At 36.2% G+C, this 17177-nt stretch overlaps 3 protein-coding genes across 3 annotated transcripts; 2 read left to right on the top strand and 1 right to left on the bottom strand.

The window, feature by feature from the left end:
- On the top strand, positions 1-11627 carry LOC110373598 (odorant receptor 85c). The gene is made up of 10 exons (XM_064040205.1): positions 1-152; positions 526-678; positions 1682-1861; positions 5334-5486; positions 7310-7436; positions 8497-8593; positions 9337-9438; positions 9949-10037; positions 11383-11449; positions 11514-11627. Exons 1-10 carry the CDS (start codon positions 68-70, stop codon positions 11568-11570), a joined length of 1110 nt encoding a protein of 369 aa, XP_063896275.1. The 5' UTR covers positions 1-67; the 3' UTR covers positions 11571-11627.
- Positions 2180-3851, bottom strand: LOC110373599 (uncharacterized). The gene is made up of 3 exons (XM_021330913.3): positions 3431-3851; positions 3019-3168; positions 2180-2658 (listed from the first exon to the last, which is right to left on the bottom strand). The coding sequence occupies exons 1-3, from the start codon at positions 3761-3763 to the stop codon at positions 2410-2412; spliced, it is 732 nt and encodes a 243-aa protein (XP_021186588.3). The 5' UTR covers positions 3764-3851; the 3' UTR covers positions 2180-2409.
- A 429-nt stretch (positions 11628-12056) lies between the features above and the next one.
- On the top strand, positions 12057-17102 carry LOC110373613 (protein BCCIP homolog). The gene is made up of 7 exons (XM_021330934.3): positions 12057-12235; positions 12541-12667; positions 13021-13148; positions 14193-14329; positions 14702-14838; positions 16245-16390; positions 16923-17102. The coding sequence occupies exons 1-7, from the start codon at positions 12116-12118 to the stop codon at positions 16992-16994; spliced, it is 867 nt and encodes a 288-aa protein (XP_021186609.3). The 5' UTR covers positions 12057-12115; the 3' UTR covers positions 16995-17102.
- Positions 17103-17177: the final 75 nt, after the last annotated feature.

Below are 17177 nucleotides of genomic sequence, written 5' to 3'. Positions count from 1 at the left end.
ATGGAACATCTTCTACTGGTTCGAGTTCGCGAACCTGTTCATCGTAACATGGCTGGAGCTGATCAAGATGGCGCAGACAGCTCGAGGCGGCTCCTTCCAAGATGCTATTGAGATATTCTGCATGATGCCCTGTGTTGGATATCTGCTGCTTGGTATGCATTATTGTATATCTCGTCTAAGCTTAAATTTAGGTATTCACTGCGCTTATGCACACAAATGTAATGCGTAAAAGCAGTAGGGAAGCACGTCATTTTAGCATAAACGAGCTCTTTAGAAATTTCATGTCACGAAAGCGGATTGTCTTTGTGTCATTCGGCGACTACTGAGCGCTCCCGAGCTTTCGATAAATATAAAGTTACCTAAAATAGATTTGCAAAAATATTTTGCTAACCCCCTCAATAAACTTGCAAAGAAGCATAGGTCTAAAGATAGCTTAATCACTGTATATGTTGGCTATCTAATACTTACCGCGTTCAAACAAACAATTCTCTCAGCTGTTATGCGTTAAGTACATGTAATTTCTAGCAATGGCGAAATCCTACAAGATAGTGTACCACCGTTCCGTCTACGAGAACCTGATCGAGGAGTTGCGCAGCATGTGGCCGCGGGGGGAGGTGTCGGATGAGGAGCATCAGATCCTCAGCACGGCGCTCAGACACCTCAACTATGTTATACAAGGTAAATAAGGGTATGGACCTTTTTGTAGATGGTAAATCGTGAAATGACCCCTTTTGCTGTTGGAAGATTGGGGTCTACTCTATTGAAATAGAAGTTCCAAAAAATGTTGGGAGGAGTATTTTCACTTGTTTTTCCCAAATTATTTTTCTGTTAAATGGCTAAATCGTTACTATAATTAAAATATTTCGCTGATAATCTTATAGATCTATTACCACAGAACGCTACAAACAAAATTGGGTATTTATCTGCCTATTTATATAAATCCATACTTCAGAAAAATTTGGCTACCTACTCGAAATTTTAAACCCATGATCGGCTCTTGTAACTTAAAATTAACTTATTTGCAGCTGCATTTCACCCAAATCCGATGAAAAGTCGAAAACAACTGCTGTTACATTTCCTCTATCTAAGACAAAATTCAATAACAGACCAATTAGGACCGTAGATATTAGACGCTGAACCAATTAGTGGTAGACACAAGTTTCAAGCAACTCATCTATTGAAGCACCTAGGAGTAGGTAATAATGTAGCTTGCGTGGAACAACCCAATAACTCGTGTCCTATCTGAAGTCTTACAACTGTTATTGCTAACGTCTGGGCATTTGGTGTTATCTATGTCTAATTGTTTTGTAGCCTTTTAGAAAGTATATGCTAAAGCAACAGTTATTTCGCTTAATACGTCATTGGAAGCCCATGTAGCTATACATACTATAAATTCGAAAAAAATGATTCTATAAGACTAAAAATGCGAAACTGTGTTTATTTGCTAAATATCACTTTCACGTGAAATCGGCTGTACAAAGGACGAAGCTTTGTAATGATTGATAAGAAACAGGCGAAGGAGCATAAAGTTCATGCTTGGCACATATACCAAACCGGCGCGGTACGGTTGAAATTGGAATTTGACCCTTAAATCTCATATAAAACATTTTATTCTTAACGAAAATATAAAAAAAGCTTTAAAGCAGCTAGACGAATTTTATTTTAACTTCGTTCGTTTCAGGCTACTACTGGTGCAACAATGCACTCCTGGTGATATTCCTGTCACCACCCTTCGTGGAGATCATCAAGATATCCCTAGGCCACAAAGTGCCTCTCATCTTCCCTTTCTTCTACTGGTTTCCCTTCGACCCATTCCAGCGAGGGTACTATGAAGTCATCCTAGCTGCACAGACGTGGCATGGTAAGTAACTCTTTGTTTGTACATGGATTTAAAAAGCGATCGCAATTTATGAAAATAAATCTTTGTCCTTTTCGAGAAGTCGGTGCAAAATACAAAAAAATACGAAGGAGGAAAATTATATTTATCGTCATTACTTATTTAGGCAACACTAGATTTTATATAATTATTTGTACTAGTAACACTTTTTTATGTTTCAAATCGCATTCAGCATAACAATATTTTGTCTCTCTTACTTTGAAAGTTCACTAAATATCTTTGTATTTTTAGAAAAATATTTGTATTGATAGAACCTTGGGAGTAAAGTATATGAAAAAAAAATTGAGGTACCTATGCTTATTTATTAAAAAAATAATCTTCAGGTAAACAAGAAACATTACATACTTCAATTCCCGTACCTCGTTGTGGCAATAACTCTTGTCGAGAGATAATTATATCAATTCTCATCCATTACAAAACTGTCGTAAACCCATTTTGGAGTACCTACACCAAAATTCCATATAAAACTAGAACCTTATTTAAAACTAGTTTAAAACAAAAAAAACTAAAGACTATAATTCTAATTGCAATACAGTTTCCTGAGTCAATCGTTCCATTTTGGCATAAAACAATATATCTTCTATTAACTTCTCCGCAATGCCTCGTTGTGAGTAATCCAACTCTTGGATTTGGTGTCTAATCGTCTTCCCCAAAGCTTCGGCGGAATACTTATTTAAAGCTGCTAATTTCGCAGGATCCTGCTCTGATGATGACTGATCCTCATCTTCCGGCAATAAGCCATGTTTCTTCATTTCTATTTCCTAAAAACATAAACTTCATTCAAACCGTGATAATTCTACTGATGACGTTGGGACCATTTGGGAAGTTTCATTTCAACCAAAAAAATAATTGTTCAAATCTATTCGTAAATGACGGAGATATGCGCGAACAAACATAAAAAAAACAAACATCCGAATGAAGAACCTCCTCCTTTTTGGGAAGTCGGTTAAAAAAAGCCTGAACCAAAAATATCGAATAAAAATTTTGAAAGAGACAACGCCTCTAGCGGCGAATATTTTGTATCTATAATATGAAACTTATCAAAATAATATAAGTATACCGTGGTGACGGGGATAATGTTCTTATTACTTTTTTCATAATTAAAATGTAATACCACCAACCATTTCTTCTCTGGCTTTTCTATAATAAAAATAATCTGGACTCGGCGCTCTTGGTTCGCCTTCAAATGGGTGTAGAAAACTTAAATACGGATACCACCACTGGGGAGGCTCATATTCACAACGACCCACACTAAGGAGAAGTGACTGCATCTGAAATTAAATAAAAATGTCTCAACATCCAATGGGAGGTTTTATAACAGAGCTATATGATCAGATAGGAAAAGAATTAAAAAATATATGAAGAAAATTCCTCCTTATAAAGATTCCTTTTTTCACTGTGGCAGCACTTCGATATTCGGCAAGACGAGACGAATAGATAAACGTCAAAGTGTGTGACGTCTGTCAGAATCACTATGTACCATAATATTATTTTGTTTATAAATCTGCTCTCCGCGGCACTTTTATAACTTACCTTGGCCTTTTCTCGTTTTGCTGCTGACTTGAAACAATTTAATTTGTGCTGCATTCCCGCTACGGTTGCAGTTTTATCAAATTTCTTGTATTCGTCAAGAAGCATTTCATACGCCTGCTTGCGTTTTGTTGGATTAGTAAAATCTTCATGAGAATTATGACATAAGATTGGGTAACCCTTATATAGTCGCATTAACTCCACTTGAGTTTCGCGTGATTTTAGTGTTTTGTACTCAGAGACCATTTTCTCGACATCACTATACTTCCGCCTTATATTATTAGATTTGCTACGCGGTTCGGCCATCTTTTCCAACAAATTACCACCATCCATCATAATATGTCACCCAAGACCACAGAGCAAAGAGTAAAATAGTACTCCACAGAGTAAATTACCGTGCCGCGACAAACAGAACGAAATGAATGAATGAATGATAACTACTTACAGTTAATGCCCCGACTGGAGCGGGAGATGTAAATATCATAAATATTTTGTTTTCTATCTATATACCTATTAATTAGTACTTCATTTTTATTACTTATACTTAATAGCTGTTTTCCCGCGGTTTCACAAGCGTCCCTTAGGAATTACTGTCCGTAGCCAAATAAAATAGGGTGCTAATTAAACAGGCTACTTTTTAATTTCATTATTCGCCCCCAAAAATGTATGTTGCCTTCTAAATTACTAAGCCAGCCGTAATTAACGAGCATCTAAATAACACTATCTTAGCCATTAGTTATCTTCTAAGTAAACCACTCTAAATACAACTTAGCATGATGGTTCTTTTTTAGCATCTAAATTTAGCATGCATTCTAACAGTAAACTTCTAAAATACTATTAAATGACATCATAAAATATTTAATTAGCTTCTAATTTTTTTACTCAGTACGTTTAAAATGTAAGCAAGCATCGCTTCTGTCACGGCTCCGGCGCTGCGGGGCTCCGGCGATCCCATGCGAGCTTATCGTCGCAGATGGTTTTCACAATCACCACCGCGGCTTCGGCTTGCGCGGCGCAGGCCGCCTCGCCCCTCCGCGGGCATGCCTATGGGTAGGGCAGACAAGACTACGTGGAGTCGGTTTTGCTGCGATTCGTTTTCGTCACTAACTTCAATTTTTAATACAATGTTTTTTAATTGAAGGTTATAAATGGCAATATACTAAAAACGAAGCCGAGTTAGTAAATTAGATGACAATGTATGAATAGTGCCTTTAGGATAGGTACAAACAATCAATTTTTTTCATACATAGTTTAATATATAGATTAAGATATACTAATGTAATAAAGAGGGAGGGACACAATAACATACAGAGAACCATATAGAAGAGGTTTGTACCCTAAAGGCTCCGAAACTACTGAATGGATTAAAAAAAAATTAAGTATTGGGAAGCTACAATATGAAGCAGAAGGGAGTGGATGTATGACGTCTGACGGAATGGAAGAAAAAGACATGTTGCGCTGACCCCAAATGTCTTGGGAACAGGGCAGAAAGATGATGATGATGATGGGAAGCTACAGTATTCCCGAGTATCAAGCTATATTTTATCCGGCTGCGGAAGAAGAGAAGAAGAAAGAAAGAAGTTCCATTTATATGTACTGTACCATAAGTTTCAATTATGAAACAATTAAATGCATCAAAAGGATTTATCCTATATTTAAGTACTTAACCTTAGTTAAACCTTTACATAATACAAAATTTCAAATTGAGAACCTTGTGTTTTGAAGTCGGTGAAAAGAGGCGTTATATAGGGTGTCTCGTACCTAATCACATTAAATGCGTTAATATACTGGTTAATATATGTCGATTAGCACAAAGAAAAAAAATGAAATACGTACCTAACACCTTACCTACCTTATATGTGATAGGATTTAATGTACGACACACCCAATATTTTCTTAATGCCAGGTTTGATCACAATCTGGTTCATGCTGTGTGGAGACCTGCTGTTCTGCATATTCCTGAGCCACATCACGACGCAGTTTGACCTCCTTGCTGTCAGGGTCCGAAGACTGGTGTACGTGCCCGTTGATAAGCAACTCGTTGATACTTATCCTTTAGGTAAGTGTGATAGGTAGGTAACTTGGAACCACTAGAAATGATAAAATTAATATGTAAGTATCTGCATACTTTTTAGTCGGCTGACTGTTTGATCGACAGCTTGATATGTAAGTAAGTATGGAAATGAATGGTACTCAGTATGCACGTAACAATGCTTAGGTATTTGGCCGGAAACAGGCCGTCTAAAACTTTGATTAAATTTTCATAAAAAATAAAAACAAATCTACCACTGTTCCAATTGTCGGCCGACTATTTAGTCTACAGTGTGCCTCCTAACCTTCAACATAAATCACGTCGTTCATCGGTAAATCCCGGCAAATAACCCGGAAATCACGTCTCTCGAATTAGACAAAAAAAGTTCTAAAATTGAATTAAGGAAACCGGAAGCGACGAACAAAGTGAATGATCAAGCTTTTCCAATTAACGAAGAGTTTGTAATTAAAAAGGCCTTCATTAGAATGCCAAAGCAGAGGTTAGCGTTTGACTCCTCCCCTTAGCTTGATTAAACGTGAAGTTGTGACGTAGAAAGTGCCTTTATGCCTTGTAAAGCTGGGTGTAGATGAGTGCAACGTGTAAGGTTAGGTACCTATATTTTACTGTTAACGTAATACCACGTGGCTTAAATACATGTACACTGTTTTGCACAGGTGCAGGCACAGCAAGGCGTCTAATGGCCAAATTGTTTTTCGATGTTTGAATTATTTTTTCATCTTAGTATGAGGGTCATATTCAAATGACAAGTTAATCGCTGGCTTGGATCTTACATGCCTCTCTACACACACGTTAGAACCATCTGGACCCAGCTTAAGGCACAAATGTCGTAATGTATGGCATACTCTAGCTATGTCTCCTTAGAACTCGTTTCAAATGGCACCTGTGATACTTAACACCCTTTGACACCTTTTTTTAAAAGAAACCTGTGCAAGAAAGATGCGTGAATTTGTTTGTCTTGCTTGCGAAAGCAAAATCGGGTTAATCGTAAGCAACCTTGATTAAGTTTTCTAAAAAGTTTGCTGGAAAGCGCCTATCTCAGATTTGAACGATTCTTTCAGACTCATATAGCCCTTTTCTCAGGGAAAGTGATTAACTCCTTTTAAACCCCACTGGGTTTCTTCTAACTACTTAGCTCATTGGCGAAGTAGTTCGTGGGACATCGCTCACAAAAGACATTTTATCTACTTAGCAGCAAATCGGGTCTTAATAATTGAGAAATACGAGCAGGTAGGCACATACATATATCTAGGGTTACTAACGTCATCCAATCACTCCTGTTTATCTGTTCTAGGTGGGAATTCTGCGGAATTGTTTTTTTTTGTTCGCGTGTTCTAGAAAATACTATAATAAGACGATAAATCTTGATGTTGTGCCTAGTCTGTAAGCCAAAGGTCGTTATTTTTGGTGTAGAGGTCGTTACTTCTAATGAGGGTTTGGTTAGTTTTGAGGCGTAGGATGTGGCCTAGGATTTCAGACTTGCTTAGATAATGTAGGTAAGTATGTCTAGTGATTTATTAAAGTCGAAGTGAAGTTATTGTCTGAGTGAAGTTAATGTGTTAAGTCCAAATATAGAATCATCTATATAAATAAAAATTAATTGTTGTTCGTTACTCAAGAACGACTGGGCCGATTGAGCTGATTTTGGTTTTAAAATGTTTGTCGTAGTCCAGGGTAGGTCTAAACGGTGAGCAAATAAGGAAAAAATTCAAAAAAGTATTGTGTCGTGTGTTTGTAACTTACTAAATACCTATATAAAGCGGTACGAAGTTCGCCGGGTCAGCTAGTATAGAATATAATAGACTTGAGTATAATTCTAGATAATATTTCAGGGGAATACTGCAAAGACTTTGCGGGCCGCAACAAAGAAATGATAAATATATTTGACGATAACGATTGGGAAGTGAAACATCAAAGAGAACTGTCTGATATCATCGTACGACATCGAGCTCTTATCAGGTAAATAGTAAATCATCTATCAGAAGCAAAAGTAGTAAAGTTTTAGAGGTTTTATCTCACAAAACAGACTCCACTCCTGAGAAATTGTACATGTATATTATATTTGTATGCGTAAGCATGCGTAAGCATACAAATATAATAAACATGTACAATTACACACATAAATATGACTAGTCCGTTTTCGCGATATACAAAAGTCGTTCTAATATGAAAAGACTGGAAAATGACAGCACCCCGAAATAACTCGTTTCATACAACCTACTTACATCCTAGAGTGGTAAATGCTGCAGTGTGGTTGGATGAAACGACTACTGAAAACCCACAGTTAGGTACACTTTCTACCTTGTAACGTTTTCCATTTTGCCCCACCCTACAGTGGACTTTCTATCTTACCCCGTTTTCCATCTTGCCCCACCGCCCCACCTCACGTTTTCCTAACCTAATACTTACATCCTGTCTCCTTCGTATCTTGCACCCTGCAGCTTGCTCTATCGCTAAATCGACTCATTCCTTTCAAATCTCATTTGGCTGAATCGATTCCGAGATCCCGAGCGACACTGAACCTGGCAAGCAGTGATTTACATGCAAACGTAAGACAACGGGAGATTTAACCAACTTCGAATAGATAGATCATGGTTTGAAAATCTTAAGTAGGTGTGTTATTAAGTAACAAGTTTCTTTGGGAAAGTTGGGATGCAATTTTAACGTATTTTCTGAGCGAATAGATTTTGCGGTCAAAATTATTCTGCAAAATGCAAAAGCTTATTGAACTTCTACTTTATAGGAAATATATTAAGTTATGCAATGGTATCATATTTTGAAAGCTCACTAGGTACCTACTTATTTATATCTCAGTGGTATTTGGTGCACATTAAATTGTAGCTCTATTATACCATCCCATATCTTGTGAACTTTCTTACTTAAAGTTTCTAACGATTAACCAGCTGAAACGCAATTTGGTATGCTTTTTACTAATTGATAAAACTTAATGACCTCATTTGTCTAACGATTTTGCAAGCACGATCTAGATAGTTCTAACTAGGTAAATGATAATTTGCAGACTGTCCGGCGATGTGGAAGACATGTTCAGCTTCGCGTTGCTGGTGAACTTCTTCAACAGTTCCATCATCATCTGCTTCTGTGGCTTCTGTTGTGTTGTGAGTATGTTTTAATAGAATCAAATAATTATCTCCTTAATAGATTTTATTTAGGTACTTGCCTATAAAAGAAGCCTTCCATTTTAGTGAATTTTGAGTAAGTATGTTCGTAATAGTGTTTTAGGATTTAGGAAAAAACATTTTTTACCTACTTATATAATAACGTATTTAATAAGCAATCTAGAAAGAAGTCATCATCCTCCGAGCCTTTTTTCCCAATCATGTTGGGGTCGGCTTCCAGTCTAACCGGATTCAGCCGAATACCAGTGCTTTACAAGAAGCGACTGCCTATCTGACCTCCTCGACCCAGTTACCCAGGCAACCCGATACCCCTTGGTTAGTCTGGTGTCAGAATCAATCTAGAAAGAAGAGTAGGAGCAATAAGGATGCGCTTTTTTACCTAGTTACTTTCATATTGGAATAGGAATTACATCTACAAATGCATATACATTTGGCCTTCAGGAAAATGTGATCATTTTGCCATAATATCAGATAAGGGTGCTAAGATTTTATTTGTTTGTTTTCGTTATAATGTTGATGAATAAATTGCCAGTTATATTTTACTTGGCTATGCAAAATTATAAGTGTATGTACTTAAATAACTTGTCTATATTATAGATAGTATAAACTAAAATAAAAACGGCCTTTTGAGGTAGAACTTTGGCAAGATACCTAAAATGCCTTCGTAAAAATCATCCTGAACGATCTTTCAGTATAAATGAAACTTTGAGTAATTATTTCAGATAGTGGAGAAATGGAACGAGTTTGTGTACAAGTCATTCCTGACGACTGCTTTGTCGCAAACATGGCTTCTGTGCTGGTATGGACAAAGACTGCTGGAATCGGTAAGACATTTTACATTTATACATTTACTTATTCTTACATATTCGATAAATAGGACTATCACAGCAAATGTTGCAATGGCTTTTTGGCGAAACGGACGTTCGACCAGACTTCGAAAAGATAGCCACAGAACATTGAGGAAATAACATAAGAAATAGATTAGTAGGTACCTAAACCCATTATCCCCATGACATGACCCCTGAAAACACGCGCGGTCATCGCTTAAAAAAATGCTGAAACTCGTTACCCTTACCCTGACTTGCAACTTGTAAAAACAACGACAAAAAAACTATTTCGTATATTGTCATTTACGGGAGAGGAAGGTAAAAGAATTTTACGAAAAATGTTGAGCTGGAAAACGTTTATTTTCTTAAACACCTTTTACTTACAGATATCTACAGGTACTTAATTTGTATGTATAAGTACTACGAGCTTCTGCAGACTTTTATTTGCTTAAGAAAGAATATTAAAAAAAAAACTGCATGGGTACCTACATCATTTTTGTGTTGCAGAGTGAAGGACTGTCAGATGCTCTCTACGAAAGCGGCTGGTACAGAGCCTCCAAAAGTGTGAAGAGCTCCATTCTCATTATGCTGCACAGGTAAATGTTACAGCTACTTATTTCGAAGAATATTATATACCTAGGTAACTTGCGACCCGCCCCGGGTTTGTGCTGGTGCAAAATGAATACTAAATACACCACATTAATACATATAAATCTTCCTCTTCAATCACTAAGATTTAAGCGTACCTAAATAGGAACAGAGAAAGCGACTTTGTTTCATACTATGCACTGAAGAGGTCTGAAAACACTATCTAATTAGCTAACTTGATATAACTGAAAGGCAGTTTAATATATACAATACTGGGTATCAAAATACCCATGAAGCCACAGCAACTCTTTTGTAAGTAAATTCCAACAAAGATATAAGACCCCACTCGGTAAAATGACCTTCGGAAATCAATCCACCCTGTTGTTATCCTGTTATTATATAACCTTGACCCTTTGAAGGTTTCTGAGGTAAACCATACTTGCTATCCCGAAACTTTATATTGTACCTAATATGAAGATAGGTATGTACATATTTCGACATTTGTTTGTTCGCCTTTCGTAATACACACCTATTTATATAAGTTTTTGGATTTAGGTAGGTACCCATAAACTACGCACTTTCTAAAACTATGTACTTATTATAAGTTCCTTTTTGTAGCCATATATAAAGGGTAGCATAAAAAAATCATCAATGTTTGGTTTACTTTCACAAAACTCCGCAAATTACCATCACAATTTTCGCGCCATTTTCCCCCTTATCATAGAGGTAGTTCTTCCAGAGAGCAAAAAGAAAAAGTGCCAGCTCATTAGCATTCGCGCTGCACTGCTAATTACCCCGACCATGGCTAGAAGCTACAAATAGCAAAAAAACTCGCCACTTATAATTTTGCACGTCTTCAAAGGATTTTTTCTGATATCAGGGGCCCGATTCTCCTAATTTTACTTAAGCGACCTTCGATTGACGTTCGACTCGATTCGACTGAGACCCAATCCCGACTCGATTACGATTGAAGCGTATTTGGCATTCCGCTATTTTTTCTTTGAAATAAACGTTTTTATCCTTTTCTGTCATTCAATAATGAATCATTTTGTCTGCAAATGATTTACGATTGCAAAATGATTGTACAGCAAACTACCGCATAGATCAAAATCATCAAAATAGCAGACCAATCGCACACCAATCAAATGTCAATCGAATACGATTGGTCTTTTATTAGTAGCAGAATGCCCGATATGGTTAAAACTACTATTACGATCATATTGCGATTAGATTTCTATTCGATTTTGACATTATTAACTTAGGAGAATCGGGGCCCAGACTAATTACAATGATTTTTGTTTTTCATAGTAATGACTTCCTACCACGATTCATTTTAACTGTTTCTTTTTTTAGGGCCCAAAAGGACGTGCATGTGACTACGTATGGATTTTCAATTATTTCCCTAGCCAGTTATACCACGGTACGTTATTTTAAGTTATTATTCCAACTCCGCAACTGTTTAACAATAATTAACTCTGTTTCAGATTATCAAGACTTCGTGGTCATACTTCACCTTGCTACTGAATATTTATAAAAAGTGATGGTATTTCACACTACTGCACATAATCAGCGTTAAATAAATACTATACAACAAACTTTGGTATATTTTGTTTCATTTTGTAGAAATAAAATTTAGTTTTGTAAAGTTGGGTAGTTAAGTTACATTTGTTTATATTCCAAATAAAATATATTTAGTGTTCCCTTTTTAATTATTTTACTGTACTAATGAATGTGTTAAAAACAATAAAAATAGAAACCTCACGTATTGTGAGGAGGTTTCTATCTCTGGGACCCTAACCACTGGTACCTTGGATTCTATGCCGGATATCGGTCGCAACCTATTTTTTATATTTTTAAATGTTTTTTATATTTAATATTTTAAAAAGTAATAAATGTGTTCAAGAATAAATAAAAATAGAACCTACTTTGGCCACAAACACACTTGGTGCCATTGCGTTTTATAATCGCTGATGAAAAATAAGATTCTGTCTATGAATAGTTCATTCAATAAATCAACTCGTTCATTGATTCATTGTCTTTGGTCATTGTTTGTGTTTTACGACGTGCGGTTGTGTCGGTGTTCAACATGTCGAATAAAAAAAATAAGGAAATAGAAATTCACGACAGTGAAAGTGAAGAAGATCAGGATTCTGGCAGCGAAAAGGATTCCGACTTTGACTCCGACGGCAACTTTGTCGGCGACAAGGTAAGATTTAATTATAACCTAAAAATCACATGGCAGGCCGCGTTTTATTTGTTGTTATTTTCCATTGGGAAAATAATTTTCTTTATCCAAAATTGTTTTCTTTATGTTGTTGCAATTATAAAATTTCACTGTTTCAGTGATTTATGAAATACACAGCAATTTCTAGCAACGTAAACACCGCTTTTTTCGTTTTTCATACTTTTAAATTACTTTTTTTTCACAACATTGTGAAACTCGTATGTGGCATGGGAAATCAATCACTCTGCCTATTATGAGTAATGAGGTTTGAATATTTAATGTTGTAGGAGTTACAAGCGGACTTCGAAGGTCGCAATCCCGAGGACTGTGACTTCCATGGCATCAAACAGCTGCTGAGACAATTATTCCTCAAGTCTAATGTAGAATTGGGAGGCCTTGCTCAAATTATTATTTGTAAGTTCATATTGATTTCTTTTTGCTTCCTAATATACTTGAAGCCTTCTACGATGCTGTCAATGTATGAACATCAAAATCAGTTTAGCCGAGCATGTGATTATGTATACACAAACTTAGGTTTGCTACACTCCAACCCAAACTTACATACATACAGGTTGAACTAGGAAAATACCTTTTTGCAGTCTGTTAAAAATTGATCTCGTAATTTCATTTCATAATCAACTGAAAAATGTGGTATTATACGGATATATTCTTAAATTGTAACAGCTTAACAAACCAATTATTCAATCGAGGTAACTGTTAATAATAACTTAATACAAAAATTTACAAATTATAAACTTATTTTCCAGCTCAAAACTACGTGGGTAGTGTGGTAAAGCAGTGCCTCGATGATGGCGTGGATGATGATGATGATGAAGACGATGGCAGTGATGGAGTGTTCGGTGTCACCACTATTATTAATATCACTAAGAGAAAAGTAAGTCCCATAAAAACATTAACAAACACCAATTTTATAAAGGTATACAGGAATGAATTTTATCCAGTGCGCAAACTTTGTCAACTTATGTTTGATAAGTTTTATAGATACGTATATTTTTATTTTGTCGTGTTTTAGTACAAAAAAGAATAGTTTTTGATATCGAAATATGTTTATTTTGTAACCGATTGTACGGTCACAGTCGTCATAGTAGGCACGGCAGCAACGTGAAACCGGTTTACTGACGCGAGCGCTGCTCCAAGCGCGTAAGAATAGTTGGTATCCGTATTTTGCTGATTTTAGGGCAGACAAAAGAATGAAAAAAAATTTTTTACTGATGATACAGATATGTTCTGTTAATGATTCTGGACCACCAGTTTTTTTTTGTGCACTGCTTAAAATTCATTCCTGTATGTTTGTTACTTCTTCACATACAAACAACTGAACAGATTTTGATTTGAGTTTTCTTTATCAGAAGTTTTATAAGCAACTTTGTATCCAAGTGAGGAAAGTAGTTCCCTCAGGAAATTTGAACTGCCGGCGGATGCTTGACACATTATATCATGAAGATAGTGCATTTCTGCAGCTATTTTGCCATCCGAATTTATCTCAGCATCCTTATTATTTTAATTCAGATTATACAACTTCCGTTCGTCTAACTGACATCCATTTATACAGAAGATAGACAAGTAATGTGAATTGAATAAGGTTACAATTTATTTATACCTTGTGTTCGAACACCCAATTCTTGCAGCTAGGCATACTGTAATAAAAAATGTGGTTAACAAACCTATATAAAATAGTAAACTTCAATATTTTGCACAATATCTTCATATTAGCCAATTTCATTGACCATCAAGGGACTGCCTAATAAACAACCCATTATCTTTATTTTTAAGTTATGTACCTACTTACTTTAATACTCTGATTTATGTAATTGACTTTTGTAGTCGTGTAAATCAAGAAAGGTAAATAAATAAATCTAATCCTATATTGTGGAAATCAAAGGAAAAATCCAATGACACTATTCTTTTAATTTTCCAGGAGGAACAATGCATACAACAGATCCGGACTCTATTGACAACTCTAGCTGAAGATAATGCAGACGACAGAACTAAGGCATTAATCAAGAAAATATTGTCCAACGAGGCTGAGAATGTTGGTCTAGTCATCAATGAGAGGTAAATAATATTTAAATATGAAACTTGTTATAATTTCAGCAATGTATTAAAAATAATATGTAACAATAGCTTCTTTTCAGAATAAAAAGTAGGATGACTGATGGATATAAATTAAGTCTATGTTCCTCTACTTTCCTTAAAAATAAAGATAAATAATTGGATCTTGATTTGAGTATTATTCATAGTCAGTTTTCTTAAAACAATTATTTATTCATTTTTCACATATGAGTTTCAAAGTAAACAGTTGTTTTAAGAAAATCACACGTCTATGTTTTCACTTCTCAACTGCATTCAGTCAAACTGACCAGTTAGACTCCAACTTATTTGGGAAAAGGCTAAGCAGATGATGACTCATTTTGTTTTTTTTTCCAGGATCCTAAACATTCCCGCAGCCATCAGTGTGCCTCTATTCTCATCCCTTCAAAGTGAATTGGATAAAGCTGTCATGAAGAATATGCCATACACATTCCAATATCTCATATGGATCTGCAAGACATACAATACGGGAGGTATGTTATGTTTTGCAAACACAATGTATGATAGTCCCAACTAACAATGATGTTTGCAACAATCTATTATTGTTGTGTTTATATTTGAGTTTGCTTTGTCTATGTGTGATGCTAGATGTAAATATTATTGTATTTTGTTCTAAGTGTAATTAGTATTATAATTTAGTGTGGGATTGTTTGTACTAGTTACTAGCTTAGAGTTCGGCTTGTGTTTAAACACCACCCAAAAAAGTACCTATTTTACTACCAAAAAAATTCTAAACGGTTACCAAAATGGATAAATGGTCACCAAATAACGTTTCCAAAAATATTATTAGGTAAAACCATTTTTTCGTATTATTGACTACTAAAAAAATATATGGACGCCTTTAAAATACACTTTAGACCAAATATTATATATTGTCACTACTTAGATGTTACCAATTATGTAATACCATGACTCCTAATTTGGTCATTTTTGTTAGACTAAAAAAGCTAACGATCGCTAGAATATTTCCCAAATACCAATTAATATACTGGGGTTCCCAAACGTACGTCGCTTATTTATTAATATATGAATTTGTGTGTAACTCAGTAGTAAAATGTAAGCACGCAACATGCAGCAAGCATGGCTTCTGTCACGGCTCCGGCGCTGCGGGGCTCCGGCGGTCCCATGCGAGCTTATCGTCGCAGATGGTTTTCACGCTCATCACCGCAGCTTCGGCTTGCTGGCCGGCAGTGCCGGCCAGCCTCAGCCGCGGCGGCGAGCGTTAAAAACTACCTGCGCCTCAGCTCGCAGGCCGCCTCGCCCCTCCGCGCCTACGCGGTTTTGAATTGCACTCTAGGGGTAGGGCAGACAAGACTACGTGGAGTCGGTTTTGCAGCGATTCGTTTTCGTCACTAACTTTGATTTTGGTAGTAATATTAATATTTTAGTTGCATAGAATTTGGTGACCATTAATCCATTTTGGGAACCAAAAATAATATTTGTGCGAGATTTGCGATTTTTCTGATGTTATTTTATTTTTTTTGGATCATAATATTATATACTTTAGTGCCCTTTTAATAAAGTCAATTTATTTTTTTTGGAGTTGTTTATTTTATTTGGTGCCTCAGCTTAGAGTCTTAAAAATATTTTTGGTGATTGCCTAAATTATACCCTTAGAGTTCAGGCCAGTGATCTAGAACTGTCTGTGCAAAGTAATTCAAAATAACTCACAGCTAAGGCCAGAAATAAATTTAATTTTAGCTGTTTTGTAAATGATAAGTTGCAAACATGATTGTATGTATTTGAAATTTTCTTACAGGCATAACTTAGCTATCTGATTCGGCACTGCATAAAGATAGGACTGGACCTCCCAAATGTAGACTCCGCAGTTTGTAGATTCTGCTCACAGAAATCTCACCATAATTTGTCTGTATTACAGAAGAATGTTCAGAAGTACTGTTCGCGAACCAGGAAGAGAAGCCGATAGCTGCGGAGGCTCTGGCCAGCTTCGACGTGGACGTGACGGAGCAAGCTGACTTGTCGCAGTGGGACTACGAGGGCGGCGCTCTCACGCCTTGCAGAAAGGTATGTGTTAACAACTCAGTATTGGTATTATGGTGCCATTACGGGTAGTCAGAAGCCAGTAAGTCTGACACCAGTCTAACCAAGGGGTATTGGGTTGCCTGGGTAACTGGGTTAAGGACAGGCAGATAGGCAGTCGCTCCTTGTAAAAACGCTGGTACTCAGCTACATCCAGTTAGACTGGAAGCCAGCCGACCCCAACATAGTTGGGAAAATGCTTGGGAGATGATGATGATTTGGTGTGTGGTTAAGTTGGTGGTTTGTGAAAGGTGGTTAAAAGGTAGGAGTGTCCTGAAAAACCTTTGTGAAATTGAAAAATAAACATTTCTGTCACCTGGAAGACCAGTTGCACCATTTAACTATAACGATAACAAAACCATATCAGTCGTATACTTCCCGCCCATTGGTCAAATCGGCGACAGCTAAAAATGTATGTTTAAACCCAAGCTTGGCATACATAAGTGAAACTTAACAGTGGGGGAAAAAACTTGGCAGATTGAATCATTAAATAACCTACTATTTTCTTTTATTTCAGATTCTAATATTCGACGGCAATAAATTCAATCACCTAGTGAGACTTATCAAAGAAGAAGTGGAGGCCATCTAAACTTGCTTGTCAATTGTGACACTATTATTATATATGCCATACAATGCGCTGTATAACGTATTTATATTTTTATTATTACATGTATACTAAACGTAAGCTTTACACCTACTTTATATTAGTTTGATTTTTCATACTTTAACTCGGTCCAGAATTAATGGAGTGAAACTAAAAAAAAGCAATATT

This window comes from Helicoverpa armigera, chromosome 21 (assembly GCF_030705265.1).
Source record: "Helicoverpa armigera isolate CAAS_96S chromosome 21, ASM3070526v1, whole genome shotgun sequence".
NCBI lineage: Eukaryota > Metazoa > Arthropoda > Insecta > Lepidoptera > Noctuidae > Helicoverpa > Helicoverpa armigera.
Note: the sequence above shows the minus strand (reverse complement) of the source record. Positions and strands in the feature narration are given on the sequence as shown.